This window comes from Platalea leucorodia (assembly GCF_965183815.1).
Source record: "Platalea leucorodia genome assembly, chromosome: Z".
Taxonomy (NCBI): Eukaryota; Metazoa; Chordata; class Aves; order Pelecaniformes; family Threskiornithidae; genus Platalea; species Platalea leucorodia.
The window spans coordinates 51,231,087-51,258,393 of record NC_138858.1 but is presented as its reverse complement, the minus strand read 5'-3'; the positions used below and the strand labels follow the sequence as shown (position 1 = coordinate 51,258,393).

Genomic DNA, 27,307 nt, shown 5'->3' with positions numbered 1-27,307 from the left:
CAATCTCATTTTTTTCCTGAGGACCTCAATGACTTTTTAAACGATTTTTCTCATTTCAGTGCTTGAGTTATTTTTTTATTGCTAATCTGGTTTGCTATTATGCGTTACGAATAATTTCAGGTATGAAAAGACTTCTTTTCAGATGTGCCTGTATCTGAGGAGAAAATATCTCTAGAAATAATCAGACAAGCAACACTGAAGGCAAATGCAGCATTCTGTTGTATTTCTTCTTTGCAGATTTGTTCAGGTCAGGGATCTGAACAAACTTTGTGTTGAGAAACTCACCAAACTCCCTTCTGTTTGGTTCCAGTCCACAGGGGATAGCAAACTTTAATCTCCTGGCATTTCAGCCAGGGACCAGCACTGCTCTGGCTAGCAGTCCCGGGCCCCTTTGATGTTGATCTTCTGTTTAGCAATGCCTCAGTATTAGAAAAGCTGCCTTTTTCATGAACCTAGTGCTTATTTCTCATGGTCCCCTGTAGGTAAATCCCCTAACTCCAGCTGTGTGAGCATTCCTGGTATGGCTTAACTTCCCAGTGGAAGGAGGTGGGTGTAGACAAGACTGATGTTGCAGTAGTGTTAGGAGCACACCATTAGTATTCACTTGTTCACATAGAGAATATGCAGTTTCTGAAAAAGGAAGCCCCAGGTGCAGTTCCCTGCCTTGTTGTCTTTATCATTCAGAAGCAGAGGAGAGAAGAAACTTTATCATTATTAGCAGAGGAGAGATCTGCTGGTGCACTGCATTCTTCTATAGGGGGGCAAGATACATTTTCTGATTGAGAAATTCCTTCCGGTGTATCTTTTTTTTAAGTTGCACGGAAGTTCAGCTGATGAAATTGCCATTGGTGTCATTTTGTATAACTGGCTGTGTACAATACATGTGTTGAGACTATGTATTTCATCTTCAGGAATGTCGTGGTACTCTTCTTATAGGGTTCCTGATACATAATTCCAGGCCTGTATAAATGATTTAGTTTTAGACCTACTGGGTGGAAAAAAAGAAAAGACAGACTTAGGTATCTGATTAAACAGAAGGGTGTCAACTCAGCACAGGAGAATTATTACTTTTTGCTGTATCTAAACACTTTCCAGAAGTCTGCAGAGGAGAAAGACACTCCCAAGAAAAGAGGTAGGTGAAAAAATTAATTGTATGTAAGATCAAGGGAGAAAAGGATAAATGGACAGAGGAAGTAGCATCTCTTTAAGGCATCTCTTTACTCCTAAAAATTTTGAATCATGCTATATGTTGTTTGCCTCCGCATATGTGCCATATACCAGAGGTCATGTATTAACAAGTTAAGAATACTCTGAATTGTCAGTGTTCCTAATCTCCCAAAGCTTATATTTTTGTGAAAGACTTTTGGAGGATGCCAGGTGCACATTCCCTAATACTGATAGTAGAAATACTGATAGTAGAAATTTCTGCCACATGTTCCTCTTCAAATTATGTTCCGTAATATCAGAATACTTACTAATATAGAATTGTAGGGTCATAGAACAATTTAAGTTAAAGAGACCTTAGGTATCATCTGGTCCAGTCCCTTGCTCTTCAAGCAGGATCAGCTTCAAGGCTGAAGATCAAAGTTGCATCACGTTGCACTGGATTAACGTTACTTAACAAGTTCCCAAAACTCATGTTTTTGCAGAAAAGAAAAGTGTTTGGGGGTGACAGAATAATGTGGTAGAATGCCTATCACTGTGTAAAGGCAATTTATATTAATTAGCTGTTAATAAACAATTGTGATGCTAAGCTTAAAAGGAGAATGGTTTTGGTACATGGCTTGTATAGATAAATCTTCTAAAGTTAAAGTTCTAAAGTTAAAGACGTTCCTATTATTTCTTTTAACATTTATGGAAAGTGAAGTGCTGTTTCCAAATAACTGTGGACTTTGGGGAGCATAGGGCTATTCGTTTTTGCCGTCTTTTGTATTGAAGTGGATTCTGCACAACATTAGGTAAAACTGAGGGAGCAATAAAAACAGCTTGAAAAAAATATTTTTTGCTTTCATTTTAGCCTCAAATTTTAGCCTCAAACAGTAATACTTACTAAAGACTCTAAAACCCAATCAAACAAGATGAGGAAAAACCTTTTATGTCCCAATAATCGACTGCACTGATACATAATACCTCAGAGCACTTCCCTTTTGTAGGCTATAATGATAAATATACTGTGAATATTAAACACAAATAATTGCTTTCACTTAGAACTTTTCATTTAGCCAGAAATGTGACCAACTAGTGAGGCAGAGAAGCATTTCCACTTTGAAACAATTTACCTCAGCACTTAGATCTCAGGGTTTTTAGCCCTGAAGCTTGTTTTTTTAGCTTTTTTTTTTCAAATGAATGAAAAATTATAGTGGCTTTCTCTCAATGTTTTCTTCAACATCTGAATTGCTGAATTACTTCAAAAGTAAGGACACTTATGACTGAATCAGTTAAGGAAGACCTTCCGAGCTCCTGCAGAGCCATGTGATGTACATCTTCTGTAGTGGATAACACGTTCAGGAAGGTTCAGGCATGCAGATTCTTCAGTTAGATTTATTTTCCAAGGAAAGTCATAAACACCAGAGAACCCTTTGTGTCAGACTCTTGTAGTTTGCACAGATGCTCATCTCCCAGTAAGGAGGATTGTGCCTTGTAAAATACCACTACTGTAGAAGGATTTTTCATGAGAAAGGAGCTTCATAGTGTTTATAGCTAGTGTTGTTACTGAGGCGAGGCATGTGTGGGGCTGCTTTCTCTTGCTATATAAAATTGTTCTCTCCCACTGTATTAAGACTACCCACTCAGAGTACTTGAAGCATAAAGGCTATAGAAACATTAAATTTTTATATTGCACTGTAAAATTGAGGCACGGAAGAAAATCTCATTCTTCATTCAGCGGTAGAGACTTCATACATTGCACGTGGCAGGGTTGTGAGTGGAGGGAGTTAGTTTCCCACGTCAGGCAATGTGACAGGAGTGCAGATCACGTGCTGAGCCTCTGTCCTTGTAGCAGCGTGTATGATAGGAGTGAAGTCACGGCATGAAGCTCAGCCACGCAGCGTGGCCTCGGGCCCATTACAGGATGTTAATTCCCTGTCCCCATCCGCGGTTGGTTATTATGAAACAGGGCTAGATGGATGAAGGCTCTCAAACACATCGTACAAGAAGATTGCTCTCTACAAGTCAAGAACAGAAAGGATGCATTATGGCTATTTTTTTAGGAATAGCTCTAGCCAAGTATGTATGAAATACTGTCCTGTGCACCTTCGTACAGTCATGCAACAAACTACTCTCTGGTGTAACACTGTGGAGAGCTTCAGCCTTCTTACTGTGCTGAGTACATCCATGCTAAAAACTGTCAAGATTTGGATGGTTTCCTTGGAAGTCTGTTTTTTTTGTGGGAGGGAGGGCTGTTGGGATGAGCTGAATATAAATATATGAGTACTGCTGGGAACATGAGAATGGAAAGGCCAATATGCATTCATTGTAGATTATTGGCAACAATTCTAGGCAAACACATACTAGTTGCTTGATGCACAGGGGTCCAGAGGATATCCACACCGTATGTCACAAGCCACAAAATGTTTCCTAATTCCCTGTAATAAAACACAGGATCAGAAAATAAAAAGCTTGAAAAACTCAACTTGTCATTAAAATAATGGACTTGCCCATGATCTTTGTCTGTGTAACAAAAGGGAAATTGTTCAGTAAAAATTCCTTCTGGAGTAATCCTGTAAAGTGGGCTATGTTGCTAGTCCAAATGTGATATTACCCATATAGCACAAAAAAAATCAAGTTTCCAGTTTCTATGTAATTTGTATATGTGGAATCAGCTTTTTTGCTATTTATGCACTTACAGGAATAATTACAGTGTTCAGATCTTTGATCAGATACACAGATGCAGAACTCCATGTTTTAGTAAAGTTTATCATTAAACAAATATACTAGCTCATTTCATAAGACACACTGAAATGATTCAGAAAGATCATCAGTCTTCAAATCACCATTTCATCTTTTTTCCATAATCCAAAGGATAGAATTTGGTATTTCTGACTAAATATGTGACCTTTAAAGACCTTTCCATTTTTTTCTGATGCAAGTGTTGCAGGCTAATAATTTAACAGATTTTAATGTTTTTGCCTCTGTATGGCCAAATCTGTTACACAGCAAGAAAGGGACAATTTAAGGTCAAGAAATAAAAATACTTAAACACTTGAAAATACATGTATTATGTAAATGAGTTAGTTGTAATTATTTTAATAAAAAAATTCCATAGCCACAATAAACTTTAATTACTATTATTTGTGCTAACAGAAAAACTGGGTTTTAACTTTATCATTCAGTGATGGTTGTAAAATACCTTCAGAAATGGTCTACGCTTAAGGATAAGATGTTGGCAAAGTAACTTTCCTCTTCTTTTGCTCCTTGAAGTTAACGAGTAAGCATTTTCTCAACTGCATATTAAAAAAGTGTATGTTTTGTAGGTAGAAATATTTTTAAATACTCTGATGAAGTATTGTGTGTGAACCTTCAGGAAGTTTTTGTGACTTACACTGAAAATGTATTTTGCTTTTCCTGTAAGTGATTATGAATCACTTTTGTGATTAAATTTTGCAATGCCTTTTTTTAAAATATAATATGAATTCTGTAAATAATAATGCAAGTATATAAAGAAGTTAGTTTTCCTGTAGAGTGTAGTTGATACAGATTATAGGTAACTAGCAGACCATCATAATGAAATTAAGCATGCTATTTTAATGATGAAATATTTTAAGGACTTGATACAAATGCTGAAATAGTTCATTTTTATTGTTTCTAAAATGCTGAATGAAAGTTATGAAATATATCTTAAAATTTGTGAAATACCGCTTATTAATCAACTCTGCGCCTGTCTCATAATGTATATTTAAAAGAGAAATCATTGAAATGTACGTCTTAATATTTGGAATGAAAATTCATTTTCTTCACCTTGATCCCAGCAAATTATTTAAAGGCTTAGCCTGAGAGCATTTTACTGTACTAGTCGTTGATCCTAGAACAATTGTCATAGCATTTACAGTCTGAAAATAGAGTTTCAGTATGTAAAGAAATGTATTTTCTAAATTATTTATATAGATACTGCTGTAGGATGTTACACAACTTCAAGTTCTCTGAGCTGTATACAAAGCTATTAAAAGGACATATTGTTTTTAGGAAAACTCCAACCAAAAAGAATTGATCGGGAATAAACATTAACTGTCAGCAAGCTCAGACAAGAAAAAAACAGTTAGTCAAAGTCAACACCTTTGACACAGTTCTTCCAGATCTGAATTTTTTTTTTAGAGCTCACTGGCAAGTAGCAAACAGCTATCGGCTCTCCTTTCTCCCAGAGGTGGAACAGTTTACTCAGTAACCAAGGCAGCAACCTCATAAATCTTCCAGCGGGGTACCAGCTATCAAATACTGGGCATCTTTCTTTACTGCAGGAATAAAATCAGAGTCCCTATTTCTGGGAGACCTTCCAGACAAAATACCTGAGGCACAGCCACCACCAGTGAGTGAGGGGCAGAGCCCCAGGGAAGGGTGGTTGTACAGGGAGCTGCAGCAGCCTTTGTGGCGTGGCAGGAACCTGGGCGAGATCCAGTTTGGCAGTACGGCCCTGAGGGCATGGAAGGGTTTGGCTTGCACGAGGGTGGATTGGCCCTTCACCTGACTGGGAGGAGCCCGAGAACAGTTTTGTCATTTGGAAAAGTTTTAAGCATGGACCTGTTGCCTAAGGAAGTGCACGTGTCCTGCCAAGATCTTCAAAAGGGTATAAAATAACATGCATGCTTAGGGCTGTTGCCTGGATGCAATAGCAGGCAATGCTACTGTGATAAATCACCTTCAGTAATGAGGGAAATGAATGCCAAAACTGCAGATTGATTTACCTGCTGGACTGCAAGTATATTCAGTCAGTGCTGAGGAGGGCATGTTCAGCTCCCAAGACTCATGTTGTAAACATATAGCTAGTCCCAGTGCACTTGCCAGCGTCTCACTGTGTAACTCCATGAGAATGTGGATGTGCTTTCCTCTCCTGAGCTTCCTCAATGACATGAGGATGTGGGAGCAACCACAAGTTTGAAGATCGCTGAATTACACAAAACTTACACTATGATAGCAAAATAAATTATTTCGCCTGTACAGATTTGTTGGATTTTATTACATTGTGTGCTTGGTGAAGTAACCCTATAGCAGGAGGGTAGCTAGAATCATACATAAAACAGCGTGACTTTATACATCTTTCTTGTATTGTCTGTCCTACATTGCAGAAAAACGTTGGGATTTGGAGTGCATTTTTTTAGTTTAAAGCTATAAAGAGATGCAATGTCAAAAAAGTCTACTAATTTTAACAGAGCAGCACTGTTTCATGAGCGCTTTATTTTAGCTTTTCTTGATGTCACTTGGCTTACAGCGTGCTGAGCTGATTTCAGTCCAATGGTTTGACTATTATGAGAAAGGAGGTGGGGGGAAAATGGTCCAAAAGGGTTTGTATTAACCTTTATTTATTAATCTCATTAAGGTGAGGGCCAGCAGAAGAGTTATAAATAATTAATGCACAGTTCTACTTCTAAAGAGTCTAAAAAAATTAGCTCTTTTTTATTTTGATCACTACATATCATACCTAGCTAGTCTGCAAATAAGAAGTTAGATCCCTTTCTATTGAGTGAACAATCCTAATGCTGAAGAAACTACTAATTGAATTTGTGGTGTGCGCTTGTAATTTTTCTGCTTACTATGCCCTACACACCAGAGCTGGAATCAATACATCAAGTTTTGTTCATCCTGGGGATGATGTCAGCAGGAAGACTGTTGATTCTGGTGCTTAAGTTATTTAATGTGTCTATTAATGATGTGTGAAATGGAATAGTATTCAATGTGTTCTTCTGTGGCTGTGTTGGCTCAAACTTAATTCTCTAGGAAGAATTAGCGAATATGCGTTTCAATATGCAGCAAGATGTAACTCTTGTATACATGGTGTTTTACAGTCACTTATAGATTATAATTACACTCCAGTTTTCCCTGTTGTTTCTGGGTGCATCGTATGCTAAAGTGATGGGCATAATATAAAGACAGCAGCAGGTTTTAACCCCTTAGAATAATTTGAATAGTGAAACATGAATCCTTGTTCTGTTTTTGTGGCAAAATGCTTCACAGATGCATTATAAACTACAAACAAATGGTTGTGTTATAAAGCTATTACATTACCAGCCATCATTTTTACAGATATAAAGCTGGTTTGTTAGGCATTACACTAAGTGCAAACATAACGAACTACTGTTGGCTGAGGACTGTGAACAGAAAGACAATGTTAGGTATTTTCAGTGTAATGTCTATCTGTAGGAAGGTTGGCTGCTGCCAATTAATAATATGTAATTAATTCTTACTAAAAACCAAACACTGTATCAATACGAAAAATTGAATGGATCTCTCAAGTCATTGATTCCTCTACTCACAAGCAATCTAGTTTTTTATAACCTGATTAAATGGTATGCATTACTTGTATTGAAAATCTGTTCTAAACCCTTCTTCTTCTGACAGCTAGAAATTCTCCTTTAATTTCCTGCCGAGATAAACCTAAGGCTAGTTTGCTTTCATTATCTCTTTCTTATTTACTTAATGGATTTAGAGACAATATGATTCTTATCCTTCATTTTGCAAGGTTAAACAAGCCAAATAACATTAACCTCTTCTCATAGGATAGTTTCTGGTCCTGACAGATCTCTTTTGCATTGATTTGGTCCCACGCATTTGATAAAGATGCAGGTTCAGGATTGTGTGAAGTTGTCCACTGTGTCTTTCAGAAATATTCTGACTGATGCAACACAAAATACTGTTTTCCTTTTCTGTGGAGGATTCACATTGATGTTTTATAATCTCTACATGTCACCTTACTGTCTGCTAATATTCTTACATTATTCTTACTTGTCAGTTATTTCCAGTTTAAAAAGTCAACTTTCCTAAGATAACTTAGGCAGCTAGCTCTTAAAACCACGGGTGTAGGATTATGTGTGTTTTATTACAACCACTGAATTTCTGCAGTGTTGCTTCTCCAAGTTCTCTGTCTCTTCTTCTGAGGTGTCTTCTGTTGTCTCATCATGATGTCCTCGACTTTGTGTTGTGAGCAGTGACCCAGATTTTGTGTCAATGTCACTAGGTATGATGTTGTTCCTCAGAAGCTTCTGTAATGACTTCCCTCCAAACTGACAGTTCCCCATTTAAACATAGCCAGTTATTGCTTCTCTGTTATCCAGTTCATATGCATTTCATAATTCCAGTCTTAATCCTTATCTTCTCCAGGATGACAGTTTCTTCTCATAGCACCATACCAAATGACTTGCTGAAATCTGTTTTCCTGTCCAGAAACTTATGACCACCCATAGCTTAGTGTTGCATTTTATTGTAGTACACATTATTGAGAGCATCCTACTCTGCCTGTAGTTACCTGGATTTATTATTTTTTTTTTTTTTTTTAAACTCATCCTTCAATTAAGGTACTCAGCTTGCTGCTGTTCAGCCAAAGAGTATCTTTGTGAACACACAGGTTTTTCATGTTTTCTTCATATGGGTGAAATGCCCCTTGAAGTCACTGGAAACAGTGAATAAATCTTCATCTTTAGGAGAGCGAAACTCTAAAGAGCAGGGTGAAGAAAGACCAGGAATAGTTCCTGTCCATCTTATTTCTAAATTTATTAAAAGTCTAGTTTAGATAAAATGGTCAACAGTTTAGTACTGCTGTAGATTTAGGAAGAGCTAGAGTGGATGGAGAATTAAGTTCCATGTCTTCTCTGTTAAATGGGAGAAATTGTTCTTAAGCAATGCTCAAAGAAAAATTGTGTTAATTTAAAAAGCACTATTTGCATTCAATCTTTTAATATGTGATAGTCTTGCAATAATAGAGTAGGTTATTTTGGGCTTTTGTGTATATGTAATAAGAACTTTCCTTTTATATTACATCAGTAAATCACAGAGATTACAATGACTTCAGAGCTTGCAATGCAAATTACATTGTGCTTATGTATTAGCTATTATATTTCTCTGCCACTATAATAAAGCATTGCCTTTATTCTAATTTGTTTCTTCTCATTTTTTTCATTCCTGCTTGCAGTTCAGAGTTCCTCAGAGCATGATTAGATTATTCACATTTCTTGCCAACTTCTAGTTTCAGCTAGCATGAAAAGAGGCAAGCAGAAGTCCTTGCCAAATCATGCATTAGTTGTCCTGTAAGAATTGTTCAGAAGACAGCAAACTCTTCAAGAAAGTCACAAAGTCCTGCAATATGAAAAAATAAAATTTTGTGTCTCCATGTATTATATTGAATTGAAGACAACTTCTCCCATTCACTAGTTTCAGTGAATGTAAAGTGGTTGTATCACGTGATACTAAACGTTCATTTGACAAAATACCCTCTCTCTGCAGTAACCAGTAGAAGAAGCCAAGGCAGGGGTTGAAGACAATAAAGACATATCGTGATATAAGCTCAGCTGGGGCCCCAGGAGTCTGCAGTACAGCAATGTTATGGAGAAAGTGTACCTTTGTGTTTAACATAGCAATGATGGAAGTCTCCCACTAAGCTGCTGGCTCACTCTTTGAAGCCGTGCAAAATTTTACCATCTGCAGTTCCCATGCCAGTAAGTTTTGTGGTTGAGCTATGCGAGTATTTCCTTTTTGGTTTTTGAATCTTGAGAGCATCATTGTATGTGTATTAGTTCTTTATGTGAGAAGAGACGGTGACTATTCCTATCTATTTCCCTTACGGTGCTACTGACTTTATAGATCTGGGGGTTGTCCCTCTTTGGATTACGCCCTTTCTCCCTCTATTCATCTAACGATCCACATGTGTGATCATCTGGTGGCCTTGCTTAGTACCTTTCTACTCATATGTTATTAATTTAAGATGGGACGTCATGATATTGACAAGGTACCTGCCCACAGCCTTTGAGATTCAGGTGCACTATGGACACAACCATATAATGATGTTTCTGATTCACTCTAGACTCGTCCTCATGCTATTTGCTTTTCTTGTCATCGACATGACATTTGCACAGAATTGCCTACTGAGTAACTAGGTTCTCTTTCCAGAGTGCTAACAGCTTGCATACAGCCTGACATTCTTCAGGTATGATTAGGATTGCCTTCTTCACATGTGCTTTGCATTTATGTACACAGAATTTAATCTGCCATTTTATTACCTGGACATTCAAAATCATCACAACTTTTGCAGGCAGCTTTACTTTTACTGTGCTTAATGATTTTAATTTGTATTCAGTAAATCTCACCACCTCCCAAATCACCTCCTTTTCCAGATCACTTATGACTGCATTGACCAATTCAGGCCCTTGCATAAGTCCATTCTGCAGGAAATTTAATCATCTTTGCCTCCTAGGCTCGACCACCTTGCTTAGAAATTTCAAAGCAAAGTTAGGATCACATTGAATTGCCTTCATCTAGGTATTAATAATTTGAGTTGTAAAAAGACATTTTTGTCCTGCAATATGGAAAACAAATTTCTGTGTGGCACCAAGATTAAAACCTGCTGTCTTCAGGAAGAGTTTATGATATCAGTGTCATATTTGTTTGGAATGGTTTTCTCTGTATTGAGATCTATTAAAAGCGTTTAGTAACATCATTTAAAATTGATTAGTACAGTATTGTATATGTGTGATAATACTGTATTACTGGGTTGATTCAATTTTTTTTTCATTGCTGCTGTTAATCTGTTGTTGATTATCAAAAGCGAAATCATTAGTATAATGGAGTACATCCTCTCGCTGTGATTTCAGTGGAGCATATCAAATAAACGAAGGCATCTGAAATTAGAATGTAATAAAAATGCAGTGTGTATATTAATAGAATATTCCTGTTAAATGAGTGCTGCTAATGATTCTGCTGTGAAGCTGAGCTTGTAATAAGTCAAGGGTTACAGAAGAATTTGCACACTAGGAGGACAGCATTTAGTATTACAGCGACAGTTTGTCATCTGTTTAAAATCTTTTGGATAAAATACATTATACTACTTTAAATAAAACCTACTGTGAAAATTCAGGTACCATAAGTTACATGTGTAAAGGTAGTTAATGGCTGTTTCAGTTATACTCAAATACCGTTCTTCATTGTGGATGAAGAAAAACTCAGGTGATTCTTTATGATTAGAGGACTTCAGAAAGAGTGGAGGGTTTGTGGGGAAGGACGCTGATACCATTCAGCAACCAAACAGCATCTCCTTCTTTCTTTTGTTTTCGATGTTATACATTCTCTTTTTCTTTATTTTCCTATAAGAGGATTTTAATATGAAACCCTAAACATGAAAATCATGGATTCAACTTTTTCCAGAAGAAGTGGAGAATGCAAAAGCACAGTCACTTTGCAGAGCACACAGTAGACTGCTTTAAATAAAAAGGGCCAGGAAGAGAGTATGACTTACAACTGGAGAGGTGGAAATCTCACCTGATCAGCTGATCTTTTTTCATTATTCAAAATGTAAATTGTAGAGGGAGAAGGGAAAATGATTCTTCCAAAGAACAAATATCGTCACCCAGCCCTTTCCCAGGCACTTCTCTCTAATTCAGTCCCTAATCTCTAATCTTCCTGTCCTGACAGTGTCCATCTCTTGCCCTCAAGGAAGCCATATTTTGATTTTGCCAGCACTGGTGGGTAAATGCTGACTCAGTATTGCTGGTGTTGGTTCCTGTTCTCTGTGATAGCAAGGAAATGGCTCAAGCCCTCATGTCCCTGGTTCATCTCATCTCACATGACAAGCAAAATACCCACCTCCCAAGACAGAAGAAATGTGCTCTGACAGCTTTAGGTAGGAGTTCTGTGAATAAGGAGTATTTGAGTAATTTTGTAACTATGTATGCTTTTTCACTCTCACTTTCGCTTTAGTATAACAGACATATCTGTTTTATTGATGGCGAATTTAAGATAGCTTCAGGTAGTTCTCAGGCTGTTGCTTTTCTCCACGTTGTATGACTGCAGCTTCAAAAATGCTGACCTGACTATTAGTAGTAGCTATGTTTGCTCAAGCAGAGTCATTTGGGATCTGAATGGGGTGGGACAGAGATTCTAGAAATTTTGTACTAAAATTCTGTTTTTCTAAGTATGACAATGTGTATTTCTCGTACATGCTAATGGATTTTAATCACGGTTCTTAGCTTTGTTAGGAATTATTTTACATTTATTGCCCTATGCTTAGTATTACTTCTAGTAGCAAAACCTCTGTTGTAGAAGGAATTGCAGTAAAATGAGCTAAATGTTTTGAGTCTGAGACATTGTGTCATCAGACCTCACCTCTCGTGATTTCCTCAGTGTATAAAAGACAAACTCCAATACCCATCTCAAAATCTGGTTATAGCTCAAGCTTGCAACACCTGCTTAAACATCATTTTCTATCTAATTAGCACATTTTCTTTATGTATTAATTACAGACCAGTCTGTTTGCAGATGAAAAAGAGCAGCCTCTTGTCATTTATCTGCTACTCATGGGAAATAATTCTTTTTCTCTGGAGTTAGTAGGTGTTAGCTTAGCAAAGAGTGGTGAGTCTTAAATGTATTTGTGATGTTAATATTTTACTCCTCCAGATCACTTCCCGTTTAAGAATAAATATTCATCACATTAAATTAATAATGAGCTAAGTTTTGTTTAGGGAGGAAACTGAGTCAGAGAAAGTTTTATGATTTGTTCATAGTTTAGCTGTTAGCACAGAAAGATATAAAGGCCAGATACTTTAAATCCTAGACCTGTGCTTCAGCCATAAAATATCCCTCTCACTATTTAGAAGATATTACAATTACTAATTTGACAGAAGTAGAATGTCTTTTCTTGCCACAGAAATACATTGGAAATTACTCAGGGTGAGTTATAGTGGCACGATCTGTAGCTTAATTGACATACTCTATTGCATGTATCCCTGCCAACACACGTATTCCAATGCTTATATTTCAGTCATTGAATTCTTTGTCCATATGGAAAAAAAATAGTTTTGTTGAAATGAGTCCATTCAGTTTTTGTCTGTTAAGTAGCACTATCCATTTGCATATGTCTGTAGGAAATACAAGCAGCTTTGTGCTCCATAGACATAAATCCAATGTCCTCTTAAAAAACATCATCAGTGTTGGCTAACCTTTCAGTAAGGAGCTGTGCTAATAAGGGTTTAGATGTAGGTGAAGACTTAGTGTTTTGTGCATAGCAGCATTCAGCCTGCACCTGGGAGCTCAGAAGTATTACGTACAGACCTTTGGTTAAGTATTTCGTTTAGGTTTGCAGTTAGATGAAGTAAAGATAAATGCAAGATACCTGCCCTTCTGTTTAGTTAGAGGACAATATTTACCTACTGTGAACAGTACTGAAACTAGGACCAAAACACTGTAAATAATTCCTACTGAATACTTTGAAGTTCTGTGCTTAAAAATAGCCATGATCTGTATAGAACTGGTAATGGTCAAAGTACCAATATGGGTCCTTTTGTGGGTACAAGCGCTTCCACTTAATGTCTTTTTTTTTCCTCTCTCTCTCTTTCTAGATGCAGCAATTGTTCCATGAAAACTATGAACACAACCGCAAGGGTTACATTCAAGATCTTCACAACAGTAAGATTCACACAGCCATAACACTTCATCCAAACAAAAGACCAGCCTACCAATACAGGCTGCATAATTACATACTGAGTCGCAAAATTTCTGAACTGCGCTATCGGACCATCCAGCTCCATAGAGAAAGTGCCCTGATGAGCAAGCTCAGTAACAGTGAAGTAAATAAGGAAGATCAGCAACTGGGAGTGATGCCATCTTTCAGTCATTTCCAGCCACATGAAAGGGACGAAGTCATCGAGTGGGAGTTCCTGACAGGAAAATTTCTTTACTCGATGGTGGAGAACCAGCCACCCCGGCAGAGCCTGAACAGCGTCCTGCGGGCTGCACTGGATGACACTGTGATGCAAGTGATGGAAATGATAAATGAGAACTCTAGATCTAGAGGAAGGCTCATTGATTTCAAGGAAATACAGTATGGCTACCGCAGGGTGGACCCTCTGCATGGAGTGGAGTACATCCTGGATTTACTGCTTTTGTACAAAAGGCACAAAGGAAGGAAAGTTACAGTACCGGTGAGACGCCACGCTTACCTTCAGCAATTGTTTAGCAAACCTTTCTTCAAAGAAGCAGAGGAGCTGGATGTAAGAAGCCTGGTGGAGGATACCAACACTGACACTCAATCTTTCTCTTTCCTTTCAAATTCTTTGAAGATTTTTTCCTCATCATTCCAAGGCACCAAAGACATTGGGGGACGCAGTGACAAGAAAATACATATTCTTGTCCCTGTCACAGGAAGATTTGACATTTTCTCAAGATTTATGGATAACTTTGAGAAGACTTGTCTGATTCCCAGGCAGAATGTAAAGTTGGCAATAATTCTCTTCAGTTCTGAGTCAGGCCAAGACTCCAGCAAACACATAGAGCTAATGAAAGAATACAGCATTAAGTATCCCAAGGCAGATATGACCCTGATTCCAATGGCAGGAAAGTTTTCTAGAGGTTTAGGTCTTGAAATGGCCTCATCTCAATTTGACAATGGCACTTTGCTGCTGTTCTGTGATGTTGATCTGGTATTCACACCAGACTTCCTCCAGCGATGCAGAGATAACACTATTCAGGGAGAACAGGTTTACTACCCTATCATCTTTAGCCAATATGATCCAAAAGTAATATATGGAGGCAACCCTCCAGCTGACAGTAGTTTTGTTTTCACAAAAAGAACTGGATTTTGGAGGGAGTATGGATTTGGAATTACCTGTATTTACAAAAGTGATCTGCTTACTGCTGGTGGATTTGATACCTCAATTCAAGGCTGGGGACTTGAGGATGTAGACCTCTTTACCAAAGTGATAACATCTGGCTTGAAGGCTTTCAGAAGTCAAGAAGTAGGAGTCGTCCATATTTTTCATCCAGTTCAGTGTGACCCCAATTTAGATCCGAAACAATATAAAATGTGCTTAGGGTCCAAAGCAAGTACGCTTGCCTCTACCATGCAGCTTGCTGAACTCTGGCTACAGAAACACTTGGGTGTCAGGTACAATCGAACTCTCTCCTGACATCTCAGCCTATTTGGCCTTTGTAGGGGAGTTTACCTCATTGTTGTTATTGTTTTTTGATTTTGCTGTCATAGTTTTAAACTCCCTCCTCATTGTCTTCCAAAGACTGTTGACCTCAAACAGGATGAGGCTGCTGTTCACTGATGTTTCTTATACCTACTGAACTGGTGAGGTGAATTCCTTCATATTTCCTTTATTTGAAATTCAGTCAAGTCACAGCAATCATATGATCCCATGGAGCATATCCATCATAAGAGACTGCATCAGAAGAATGCTCTCTTTCGGCTTTGGGATGCAGTATCATCTTTGTTGCATTTATCAGATTTGATGTGATACAAATAGTTACTGGTGAAGGTACCACAAAAGTGCTTTATGCTTCTTCTGGGGATGGAACTCTATAAGATAAACTTGAGTTTTATAATTTATATGAGGACTTATATGTATAAACGCTACTTTTCTTCATCTTTAGAATTTTTAAAGTAAATTAATAACTATGATTGTACCTTTATTTTTTAAAAAAAAAAAAAGAAAAGCTGAGGAGCTACTTGCAAATACAACTGGTACTGGCTACCAAGGTCCTTAAATGTCTTATTATAATAACAAACTCCTCATTGTTGCTCACTCTAAGTGTAAATGAACTTTATTTTCACAAGGAACAGGATTTAATCAAATGCTTATGTACACTTTAGAAGATTTGTGAACCAACATCCTTCATTTGCAGGCAAGAAGAAACTATGACACAACATGGTCATTTATGATAAAGTGCAGGCATACAGTATTCTTTTTCTGAAACACATAGTATAAGTTGCTGTTTCTTGTTTTAGAATGAGTCTCTAATACATCATTTTCTTTTGCATTCCTTTCATAAAGCTGCACTTGATACAGAGTGTTAGAAGTTAAACCTGTATGTATTTTTTTTTTTTACATTTTCCATGAATATTGGTACTCAGTAGCAATTTGTTGTTAAAATTAAAATAATTGTAGAATAATTATTTAAGTTTCAAATTTTACTATTGCTGGTCAAAGTTCCTTGCCAATATATTTATATTAGTGGAGTTTATAAGACTGTGTTAAGATTTATCTCTCTGGACAGCCTGAAGTTGTCATATTGTGGATTCACGGAGTAAAGTATTTAAAATTATACCAACATAAGAAATAATAAAACCAATTTCTGTATTTAAAAGAAATGTTTATATAGGGATATATATGTGTGTGTGCGCACACGTGTGTGTGTATATCCCTATATATATATATATATAGATATATAGAGAGAGTAATTTCAAAATGTGTTCCTCTTTTCAGTTCAGGCAGCAATTTGTTACAATCGTTGTTATTTTTGCCACATGCTTGGAACGTTTCATGTTGTACTGTGGTAAGAGCTCAAAGGCATCCAAGAAACCATCAGAATTCAGCCAAACTTAAATTAATACAGTGGGTACATCTAATAACCTCAGTACCTTTGATTTCAAACTATATTTCAAATAGAGCTAGGCAAGAAAAAGTAAACAATTATTGAATTTAAGTAAGTTTGTAATTTTTTCAACTGTAAATGACTCCTTCAGTGTGTTTGAAAGTGTTTCCTTTCAAAAAACAACTAAAAGATTGGAATTTACTGACACATCTATTGGTATGAAGATATCCTGATAAATTTCCTAAGGCACGAGGAGGGTGTGTAGATCAGTTAGTGTCTCTTACCTGCGGTTCTCTGTTCTGCATTTACCGTACAAGGAAAAAGGCATCCCTGAAAAGGAGTGAGTAAACTCAGAATTAAAGGGCTGGCCATAGTTTTCTGTATGCTTTAAAAAAGGCCATCCCCATTGCCTTGAAGAAGGTAGTAATTGTGGTAGATGAGAAGAAATAGAAGGTAATTCTTGCTTGTCTGCCCTCCCCAAGGAGACCTCCTGGCTTGTTATTCTCCTGCAGGCTCTTGCCTACCTGGCCCAGTATTGTTAGCTCAAATGTCTGGAGAAAGTAAAATTCACTGTTACTTATGAAATAATTCTTGAAAACCGCTCTTTAAATTAAGTGCAAAGGTCACGCTTTTTTCAATTAGAGAGCCAAGAACAAGGAACATACAATTTATCTGATCAATCTCAATTAACTGATGCAACTCAGATGATTGTAAATATCAAAAACTGAATGCCTGTTGATAAATGTTTGTGACAATTTCATAAACATGAAAAAAAATACTGATTTACAAAGACATCTAAGGAAATCATCGTCTGCTGGGATGTATTCCAGTGCTTATTTCAATTACTTTACTTAGTGGCCTGAAAGTATTTGCTCAGCTCAAAGTAAAATAGTAGATTAGAACAAGAAATGAAACCAATCATTCAGTGGGGATAAAGACATATACAGAGGGCTTGCAGGATCAGGTCCTACATGATATAAGCAAAATGCTAGTATTTACCAGTACAAATATTTATTTAGTGTCTGACTGATTCATTTGTTTATATGATGAATTACTTTGTTAAAAAACTGATTATAAATGTTTATTATGAAATATTGCATTGTCTTTTGAAAGAACTATCCTGAGATAACTTGAGAACTTGTGTTAGTTTGTTTAAGGAATAATATGCCTTCTAAGGAGATCATATTAAAAGAAAAAAAAAAAGCACAAAAGTGTTAGAGTAATGTTATGGATGTATAGATTAACATGGGAATGTCTATGCTAATCAACTGTTTGCTTTTGTCTAGTCTGAATCATAATCTTTATTGTAAAATGAAATTTCTATGTGTATGATGTCCCTTTGTAAATGCGTACCTAATGAATTCACAATAGAACATAATGACCAATTTTTACAAAACCTCCTTACCGTGGGAACAGGTTCCATGGTTTCGTTGCTGGGAAGTGGGTTGCAAACTGCTCGCACTTTGGCTTTTCAGACACTGCCTTTCTTAAAAAAAAAAAATCTCAGCAATCCCCACACAGAAACCTCAGAAATCTCGATGCCACCCCCATCCTGACATCTTTTCCCATTCACAGTACTTAATTTAGCAGAGCATTTGCATCTTTGCTGCCACCAGCTGCTTTTGGGAAGCAGAAGGGCCATTTTAATAAGGGTTTGGGAGGAGTGAAAGAAGGATGCCGAACTGAGGTTTCATTGGGTTGGGGGGGCAGGATATCTTGTGCAGATCCTGTGTCTGCCTGTCGCTGGGTGGAAAGGGAATCTGGTCCCACACCTCTTCCCTGTTTCCTCTCAAGGGGCATTGTGAAGGAAGGGGCAAAACCAGCAGTCCTTCCACTCAGTGGGGCTAGTGGTCCTGGACCACGCACTTGGAGTCCTACCGTATCATGGGACCTGTGGGGAAAAAGGTGCCCAACAGTCTTCCCAAAAAGCAGTACAGAGAGAGGCACCTTCTGCACTCACCAAAGACCAGAAGGATGTGCACAAAAGTGCCTTTTGGAGCCTTTGTACCAGTGTGTGCTTAACAGTGCCTCAAGACTGTTGCAAAAACTATAATCCTGGTAAAAGGGCTCATAGGGGTGTACTGCGGATCCTGAGGAACTGTGGAGACTTACAAGGGGCATGAGTTAACAACCACTTTCTTTAAATAGAGCAAATAAGTAATTTAAATTTATTTTGGTTTCTTAAGAAATAATTCTAGTGATGAGTTAAGACATAGTTTGCCACACAAGATTTTGCTCCAAAGAACAATGCTAGCTTTAAGATATAAACAAAACACATATGCAGTCTAGATCTGATTTTCCTGCAACTTGAAATAGGTTAAAATTTTTGGAAAAAAATGTGGACTAAGAATTGGTCCTCCACTGACTGGAGGAAAGTTTTGTGTTTCTGCTCTATTTTTAAAGGAGAATCAGATAAGAAGAAAACAAAAAATGTCTATAGTAGATACACACAAAAATCAGCCATCATGTGAGAGTTGTAGTGAAGATTATGGTCCTAAACTGCAGCACAATGAGACGTTTCACAAAAGTCTAACTACTTATAATAACTGAATGTCACCAAAGGTTATACTCAGTCATATGTTTTAAGTAACATATAAAGTTAAATCAGTCCATTTTTAATTCTTTCATTTCTTAGAATAATTTTCTTTACATTTTCTTCTGTCAGCATTTACTCACTTGATTAATGAGCTAGCTTTTCATGACTCACTCTCCTTCCTACTTTTCTTTTCCTTGGGTCTTCCCATTTGCAGTATATATTACTACAGTATTTGAAACTTTTTGAGGTAGCATGGTATTTCTGTTATGGTTTTATGATGTCACTGCCATATAAAACTGCTGAACTAGAGTATTTTGCTGAATGAGTTTCCAGTCCTGCTTCAGATTGTTTCCATTTGCTGTCATTGTAAGTTAAGTGTTCTGAGTATTATTACTTCATCCCTTCCTCTGGTCTCCTTCATACTGGAATCCCACCAAGGCAAGGAAATGCAAAAACTTTCCCATCCTTAAGTCTAGCAAAATGAACAGAATCTGGGGATTTTCTTGATCTCTTTTGTTTGTTTGTTTGTTTGGGGTTTTTTTGCCTTCAAATCTTTACTCTAGAATTTCAGAAACATATTTGTCAGTTCTGTAATTTTAATAAAATAACAGTTATTAAGATGTCAGACAGCACATATATGGACTATATAACACAAACTGTAGTTTTACATCCTTATTTTCTAGGCATCTAATTATTCAATGTTTGCCATTTATAGAAACTTTGAGGATAAATTGAAAGCATCCTTGCTGATTTAGTGCCTATTTAGCATTAGTGGAAAGCTTAACCACATAGACAGAGATCAAAAGATGTACTATATACTGTAGGCTGCGGGGTTTTGTTTCTTTTGTAGTGCTGGTGGGAAGATCTCCTCAGCTCTGCATAGGATGTCTGCAGTGTGGTCGTGTTCTTCACAAATCAGCCGTGTCTACCAATGATTTTAAGTGACTGCAAAGCTATGGGCATAGCATCCAACTTCATACAGCAGGCAAGACTTACTGGACTTACCCAAACATGTGCGAGACTGATCCTCAAATTCAGAGGGACTCTGGTGTGGCATAATCAGATGGTAGGTACCTAGGTCAAATACATCTGGGCACAACTTCTGGGCACACCCACTGAAGGCATCCCTTTAAAAAGGAGGTCCCAGCAATGCAATGGGCTCTGTGAAGATATTCCTAAAAGAGACGTATGCTGGCTAACGTAGGTGCCAAATACTTTTGCTTAGAGCAGGTAAATTGCCTTTAGGTGATTCCATCAAAAAAAGGATAGAAAGAATAAAATTAATGATGAAAAAAATGCTTGTGCTTGAGATCATGAACATTTTTATTATTGGTTATTTGGGAAGCCTTCATGACTTGCTCTTGCCCTTGCTTAGGGTAATATGGAGCAATAAACTGTGCTTATTTTAAACAATTGTCCATACACTGCTGACTGAAGAAAACATAAGTGCTTTGAAGATGGTTGTTGAACCATGAGTGACCAGAGAGAGAACTGCTGAGCATAGTTCAGCCTCAAAACCAAAACTCAGATCTGCTCTCAGGTAAGGACAATTCTGTCTTGGACAGACGTAAGTAGAAGCCTGAGTTTTTACAAAGCATCATGGTATCCCAGGATCTGCCTTCATGCTTTTAGTGCGTGACTGCTGGGAGCAGGCAGAAAGTCCAAACACAGTGCTACCACCAGTTGAAGACAAAAATGAGGAATGCAGTTAAGTTAGGAATGCAGTAAAAAGTGTTTCATGGGTGGCAGGATGGATAGGAATGCTGTAAATCCAGAGAGTTGTGTGTGTCTTTGTTATGTTAAGAGAGTGGAACACAAAACTTGTTTTAAAGTAGAACTCAGCTTTCCTTTCTCGCTGAAAGCTTTTTGCCTTGCTTTGCGTTCCACTTCTACATGCAGTGACAAATGCTGAAACCGTTTGGAGCAATACCAAAACTGTAGCCCTTTCACACCTGGTTTGTTCTGACCAGCAAGCCCAAGTTCACTGCAGTGATAGTTTAACTGGCAATTATGACTTTTTCCTGTTCTCTTTTTAGACATGACACACTTTATTGTTATTTAACTGGGAGTGAGATCTTTGACAGCTTTGTTCTATTTGTGCCTAAGAGGCTCTAGTCTTTCCATTGTAACTTGTGCTGCTGTGTGGCACTGTTTTGTACTGTTACATGGTACATCACTGCTCTAAATAAGAAAGAGTTTCTTTAAGCAAAGGTTTCTGGGCAGTAGTATACAGCTGATGTAACCTTGCAAGCACAGCTACGTGGCTGAAATAAAGTATGTTCACCTATGGTCTTCTATTTGCTGCGTTGATACAATAGCTTTGCTTGATGAGAAATCCAGAATGAATATGAGTTATGACTGAATATTTTCTGTTGACAAAGCTCAGCAAGTTTATTTAAATAACTGGGGCCAAGTGATGAGCCATGCACCTGGCATGTGCTGATGCTGGAGAATATCCAGAGATTATAGGTGCTTTTAACAAAACAAGTTATAGGAAGATGTCTCTGGTAAAATGAATGAGAAGTGCTGTGTTTTCCACACCAGAACTGCCAGTTGCAGAAGATTTGTATTGCTTGTAGAATTGTATCATCAGTCATAACTTCTGCCATGACCAACAGGTGTTTAAGGGAAGGACACAAGGGCAAATCCTTGGATCTTGCCCTCGTGTCCAAAAGAGACCAGAGAGATCAAGATTTATTCTAAAACACCCCTAGAAGAGAGCCCACTGTGAGAGAAACATGGGGCTGGCAAAGAAATGAACATGCAAGAAACCAAGAGGAAAACAAAAAAGGAGATTCCCTGTCTTCTTCTTTATGCTTGACATGTTGCTGTGCTCCGCAGGGAGCTACAAGGTCTGGCTGGATTCAGCTCAACACCAGATGGGGAAGCCCATTCATTAAACCTTGTGGGAAGCAAGCATAAATGCTGTGTATGTGACAGGAGCAGATACTGGTGGGCGATGGGAAGGAAAGTGCATGGGAAATCATACAAGGAGCCAAGAAAGTGGATATTTTTTTGCTTGTGAAGCAGAAATTCAGTCTGTGGGTAAGCAATTTTACTAGCATTGATATGTAAGGAAAAGAGCCAGTAATAAAGAGACAAAGAAATAAGAGGACATAAATTTGAAAGGAAGGAGAAGATACAGACACAGTACAGAAAATGGACCACCTGTGTAACCATAAAATTTAATTAAAGTAGACATTAAAATAGGTGGGAAAAAATAGCACAAGAAATAGAAGAAATAGAAGGAAAGCAACTGCAGGAAGAAGAGAAGAAGAACTTAGAAAGGTTTAATAAAAGCAATTAAAGGACTAGCGTAGATGTAACCGTTAAGCATTGGGTACAGAATACTGGGTAGTGCTGTTTGAGAAAAATGGGAAACATGTTATGGGAAACATTTCCACAGCACTGCACCCCACTGCCTTACCTGCAGGTGGCTTAAGGAGCAAATGCCAAGCCAATATTAAAATATTTCTACCTTTGTTTGCTTTTTATCGAGCCTAAAATACCTGCATTTGTTTTCATGTTGGTTTACCCCCACCCTGTGTGGCAAATATCTATTCCAATGCTGTGTTACTGGGATTTTCTTTTTCTGAACAGAGTAAATAAGATGGGAGAGCTGTCTTTAGTACTAACAGTTGAAGCTTAGTGGTAGAGAAATGGCAATACCAATGCTATAGTATATCTTCTGAAGAAAAAAAAAATAAATTTTTTTGAGATTGTAATGTCCACTGATGACAAAATACTGGCAGTCGGAGGGAGCTTCTGCAGTCTTGTCCCATCTTCCTTCCCCTTCCTATTCCATCTTCAGTTTCTAGCTTCTGCTGTACTCTAGGTACTGATGACAAACTTAGAGGACTAAGGAAATCTATCTCCTTTTCAGTATCACCATAGCAAGGAATTAAGTTTTGGGCACAAATTTGGTTGTGAGCTTATGCATTTAACCCAAAATTGTATAATCTAGGTAAAATTCTTCTTCAACACCTTGTTAGTTTATTCATACAAACATGATTAAGTTAGACACTGTAATGATGTCACTGCTGTGTAAAATTTCTAAACTACAGCACTTTGTTGAATTAGTTCCCAGCTCTATTGCAAGACATTTCCATTTGCCTGTCACTTCTCTTTAAACTATCCTGAATTTTATTACCATTTCCCTCAGTCTCTTCTCCTGACATCTTGAGTTTCTTGCCAGGAACAGGAACACAAAACCTTTCCAGACTTTAAAATGCATCTCGAAAATTAGGACTGAAGCATAGAAGATTCACTGATTCAGCAGATATTAAAGGGCTCAGTGACACAGAGAAGTGAACCGTTGAAAACTGAGAGAGAAAATGTTGAAGAAGCAGGAGGTGCTTAGCTCCTGAGACGCGTATCATACTTTATGAGGTCACATTTTTATAATACTCTTTCTGCTGCTAACACTCACGACAGCTATGTTGATTTATTACAGACTTAACTGTTAAGTGTTGTCTGACAGTAGTATTTGTAAGTAAATGAAGTACTGAAAATGTCAGAAAAGGTGTTTGGGAGAGAAACAAGGAGGGAAAATGCACCCATACTTCTCTGCTGCAAGGCTGATTTTGTTAGTGCCCCCAGACTGGTTGGGTTGGGTTCCCTGAAGATGAATAAGCACCTTACTGAAAACTCTCATGCTTGTGTACTGCACATATTTTACAGAATCACACACAATCACAGAAAGGCTGAAATGGGAAGGGACTTCCAAAGATTATCTACTCCAAACCCCCAAAAAAGCAGAATCACCTAGGGCAGATTGCACACGACTGAGTCCAGTTGGGTTTTGAATATCTCCACAGATGGAGAGTCCACAGCCTCAAAGGGCAACCTGCGCCCATTTAGCCGAACCCACTGGGCACTACTGAGAAGAGTCTAGCTCTTGTCTTCTGTATTTGCCCCATCAGTTATTTATACATATGGATAAGATCCCCATGAGCCTTCTCTTTTCTAGACTCCCAACTCTCTCAGCCTCTCCTTGTATGACAGATGCTCCAGTCCCTTAATCATCTTTGTGGCCCTTCACTGGACTCACTCCAGTATGTCCACGTCTCCCTGTACTGGGGAGCCCAGAAATGGACCTAGAGGTGTCTCACCAGTGCTGAGCGGAGGGGAAGGATCACCTGTCTCTTCCTACTGGTAATGGGCTTCCTAATGCAGCGCAGAAGGCTGTTGGCCTTCTTTGCTGCATGGGCACATTGCTGGCTCATGGTCAGCTTGTTGTCCACCGGGACCTGAGGTCCTCCTCTGCAAAGTAGTTTTCCAGTCCTTGTCAGCTCCTAGTGTGTACTGTTGCCTGGGATTATCCCTGCCCATGAGCAGAACTTTGCACTTACTTTTGCTGAACTTCATAAGTTTCTTGTTTGTGTGTTTCTCGAGCCTGTCAAGGTCCCTCTGAATGGTAGCACCCACCTGCTATATTAATTACTCCTGACAGTTCTGTATCACCTGCAAACTTGCTGAGAGTGTGCCCGGTCCCATCGTCCAGGTCATTAATGATGATGTGAAACAGTATTGTCACCGATATCGACTACTGAGGTACACCACCAGTGACTGGCCTGGATCTGGACTTGGGCCTGGCCATTCAGATCTTTTTCAGTCCACCTCAGTGTCCATTTATCTAGTCTGTAGATCTTCAGTTTTCCTATGGGGATGATATGGAAGAGTTGAAAGCCCTGCTAAAGTCCAAATAAACAACATCCACTGCCCTCCCCTTACTCACCCAGTCAGTCTTTTCATTGTAGAAGGCTATCAGGTTGGTCAGACATGATGTCTTCTTTGAAAGTCCATGCTGACTACTCCCAGTCACTTGCATGTCCTTCATATATTTGGAAACGGTTTCCAGCTTAATTTGCTCCATCTGCCCCCCGGGATCAAGGAGAAGCTGACCAGTCTGTAGTTCCCTGGATCCTCCATCTTGCTAGATGGGTGCCATTTGCTTTCTTCCAATTCTCAAGAACCTTCCTTGAGTGTCATTTCAAAGATGATCAAGAGTGGCCTTACAGTGACATCAGACAGCTTCCCAAGCACTCCTGACTCTATTCTATCTGGTCTTGTGGACTTGTGTATATCCAGTTTGTTCAAATATTCCTTAACCTGGTCCTCCTCCACCTAGGGTAATTTTTTCTTGCTCCAGGCTTTCCCACTGGTGTCAGAGACCTGGGATTCACAGAATCACAGAATTGGTTAAAGTTGGAAGGGACATCTGGAGGTCATCTGGTCCATACCCCCTGCTCAGCTCAAGCAGAGACACCTAGAGTTGATTGCCCAGAACCATGTCCAGACAGCTTATGAATATCTCCAACAATGGAGATGCCACCACCTCCCTTGGCAACCTATGCCAGTGCTCAGTCACAGCAAAAAGTGATTCCTGATGTTTATATGGAACCTCCTTTGTTTCAATTTGTGCCCATAGCCTCTTGCCTTGTCAGTGGGCACCACTGGAAAAAGCCTGGCTCCATCCTCTTTGCATCCTCCCTTCAGGTATTTATATACATTAATAGGAACCCCCCCTAGCCTTCTCTAGGCTAAGCAGTCCCAGCTGTCTCACTTTTTCCTCACAGAATGGCTCCACTTCTTTCATCATCTTTGTGGCCCTTTATTGGACTCTCTCCAGTAGCTCCAGCTCTCTCTTGTAGTGGGGAGTCCAAAATTGGACATGAAACTGCAACTGTGACCTCACCAGTGCTGAGGAGAGGGGAAGGATCACCTCCCTCAACCTGCTGGCAACACTTCTCCTCACGCAGTCCATTAGCCTTCTTTGCCACAAAGGCACAGTGCTGGCCTGTGTTCAATTTTGTGTCCACCAGGACCCCCAGGGCCTTTTCTGCAAAGCTGATTTCCTGCTGAGTGGCCCCCAACATACAGTGATGCATGGGGTTGTTCCTTTCCAGGGGCAGGAGTTTGCACTTCTCCATGTTGAACTTCATAAGGGTCCTGTCAGCCCATTTCTCCAGCCTGTCAAGGTCCCTCTGGATGTCAGCATGACCCTCTGGTGTATCAGTCACTCCTCCCAGTTTTGTGTCATCAGTAAACTTGCAGATACACTCTGCCTCATCTTCAAGATCTTTAATGAAGATATTAAACAGGGCTGGACCCATTATAGATCCCTGAGGTACACCACTAGTTACTGGCCTCCAACTAGACTTTGTGCCACTGATCACCACCCTCTGGTCCTGGCCCTTCAGACAGTTTTCCATCCACCTAACTGTCTGCTTATCCAGTCCACACATCAACAGCTTATCTATGAAGGCAAATTCCTGAAGGCAAATCTTAACAGAGTCCTGAAGATTCCTGAAAGCAAATCATAATAGTGAGATGCAGGCAAAGAAGTCATTGAGTAACTTGACCTGTTCCATGTCTTTTGTCATGATGTCCCTTGCCCAATTCAGCAATGGACCTGCATTTTCCCTTCTCTTCCATTTGCTGATGATACACCTTTAGCAGCCCTTTTTGTTACCTTATGCCCCTTGCCAGGGTCAGCTCCTGGTGGCTTTGGCTTTCCTAACCCACCTCTACATGCTGGGGCAGTGTCTCCCTATTTCTTATGGGTTACTTGTCCTGTTTTCACCTCCTGTATGCCTTATGTTTAATTTTGTTCATCCATGCAGGCCTGTTTTTCAAATGATGGTATTCAGGCAGCCTTCCAGTAGAAACCACTGATTTCTCTCTCAGTTAGTAGCCTGAATGTGTTTTCAGATGTAATTCGTACTGCTAAAAGCTCTGCTGGATTGTTAATCAAAAAACATCTGTGGAGTGAATACATAGGTGCAAAATAGGTCCTGCAAGCTTCTGTCCAGGACCCACCTTGTCCTGCAGTGCTAAGTAGGATACCCAATGATACAAAGATGTCACAGGGAAAAGACCTAGGGATGAGCAGGCAGAAAAGATATGGAGCATCTCAGGGAAGTTTTTTATTGATATTTCTAAGATAAACTGCAGTGCTGCTGTTGTTAAGAAGGCAGTTACCTGCTGAGGACTGAACTGTGACACTAAGTTGACCAGCTTGACCACCAGCATGGCCAGAGATACGTGTTAAGTGCTATGATATGCTATTGATAAAACTAAGCCATTGCATATTTGGGACTGTGATCCCACTACTATTAAATGCTGAATTTATTTGCCCCTTTCATGTTCTTTTATAATAATGTTAGGTATTTATAGACAAAAGTTTGGCTTAATTTTGGTTACTGAAAACCTAGTCTAAAGCACCAAAGAGAAATAGTAATATCCTGATTACAAAAGAAAGTG

At 38.7% G+C, this 27,307-nt stretch overlaps 1 protein-coding gene across 1 annotated transcript in view; it reads left to right on the top strand.

The window, feature by feature from the left end:
* CHSY3 (chondroitin sulfate synthase 3) overlaps positions 1–15,095 on the top strand; it is a gene marked incomplete at both ends in the record, with an annotated part of 170,134 nt that extends 155,039 nt beyond the window's left edge. The window contains one exon of the mRNA XM_082336026.1: positions 13,530–15,095. Within this exon, the coding sequence (XP_082192152.1) occupies positions 13,530–15,095 (1,566 nt within the window). The remainder of the gene's footprint in view (positions 1–13,529) is intronic.
* Positions 15,096–27,307: the final 12,212 nt, after the last annotated feature.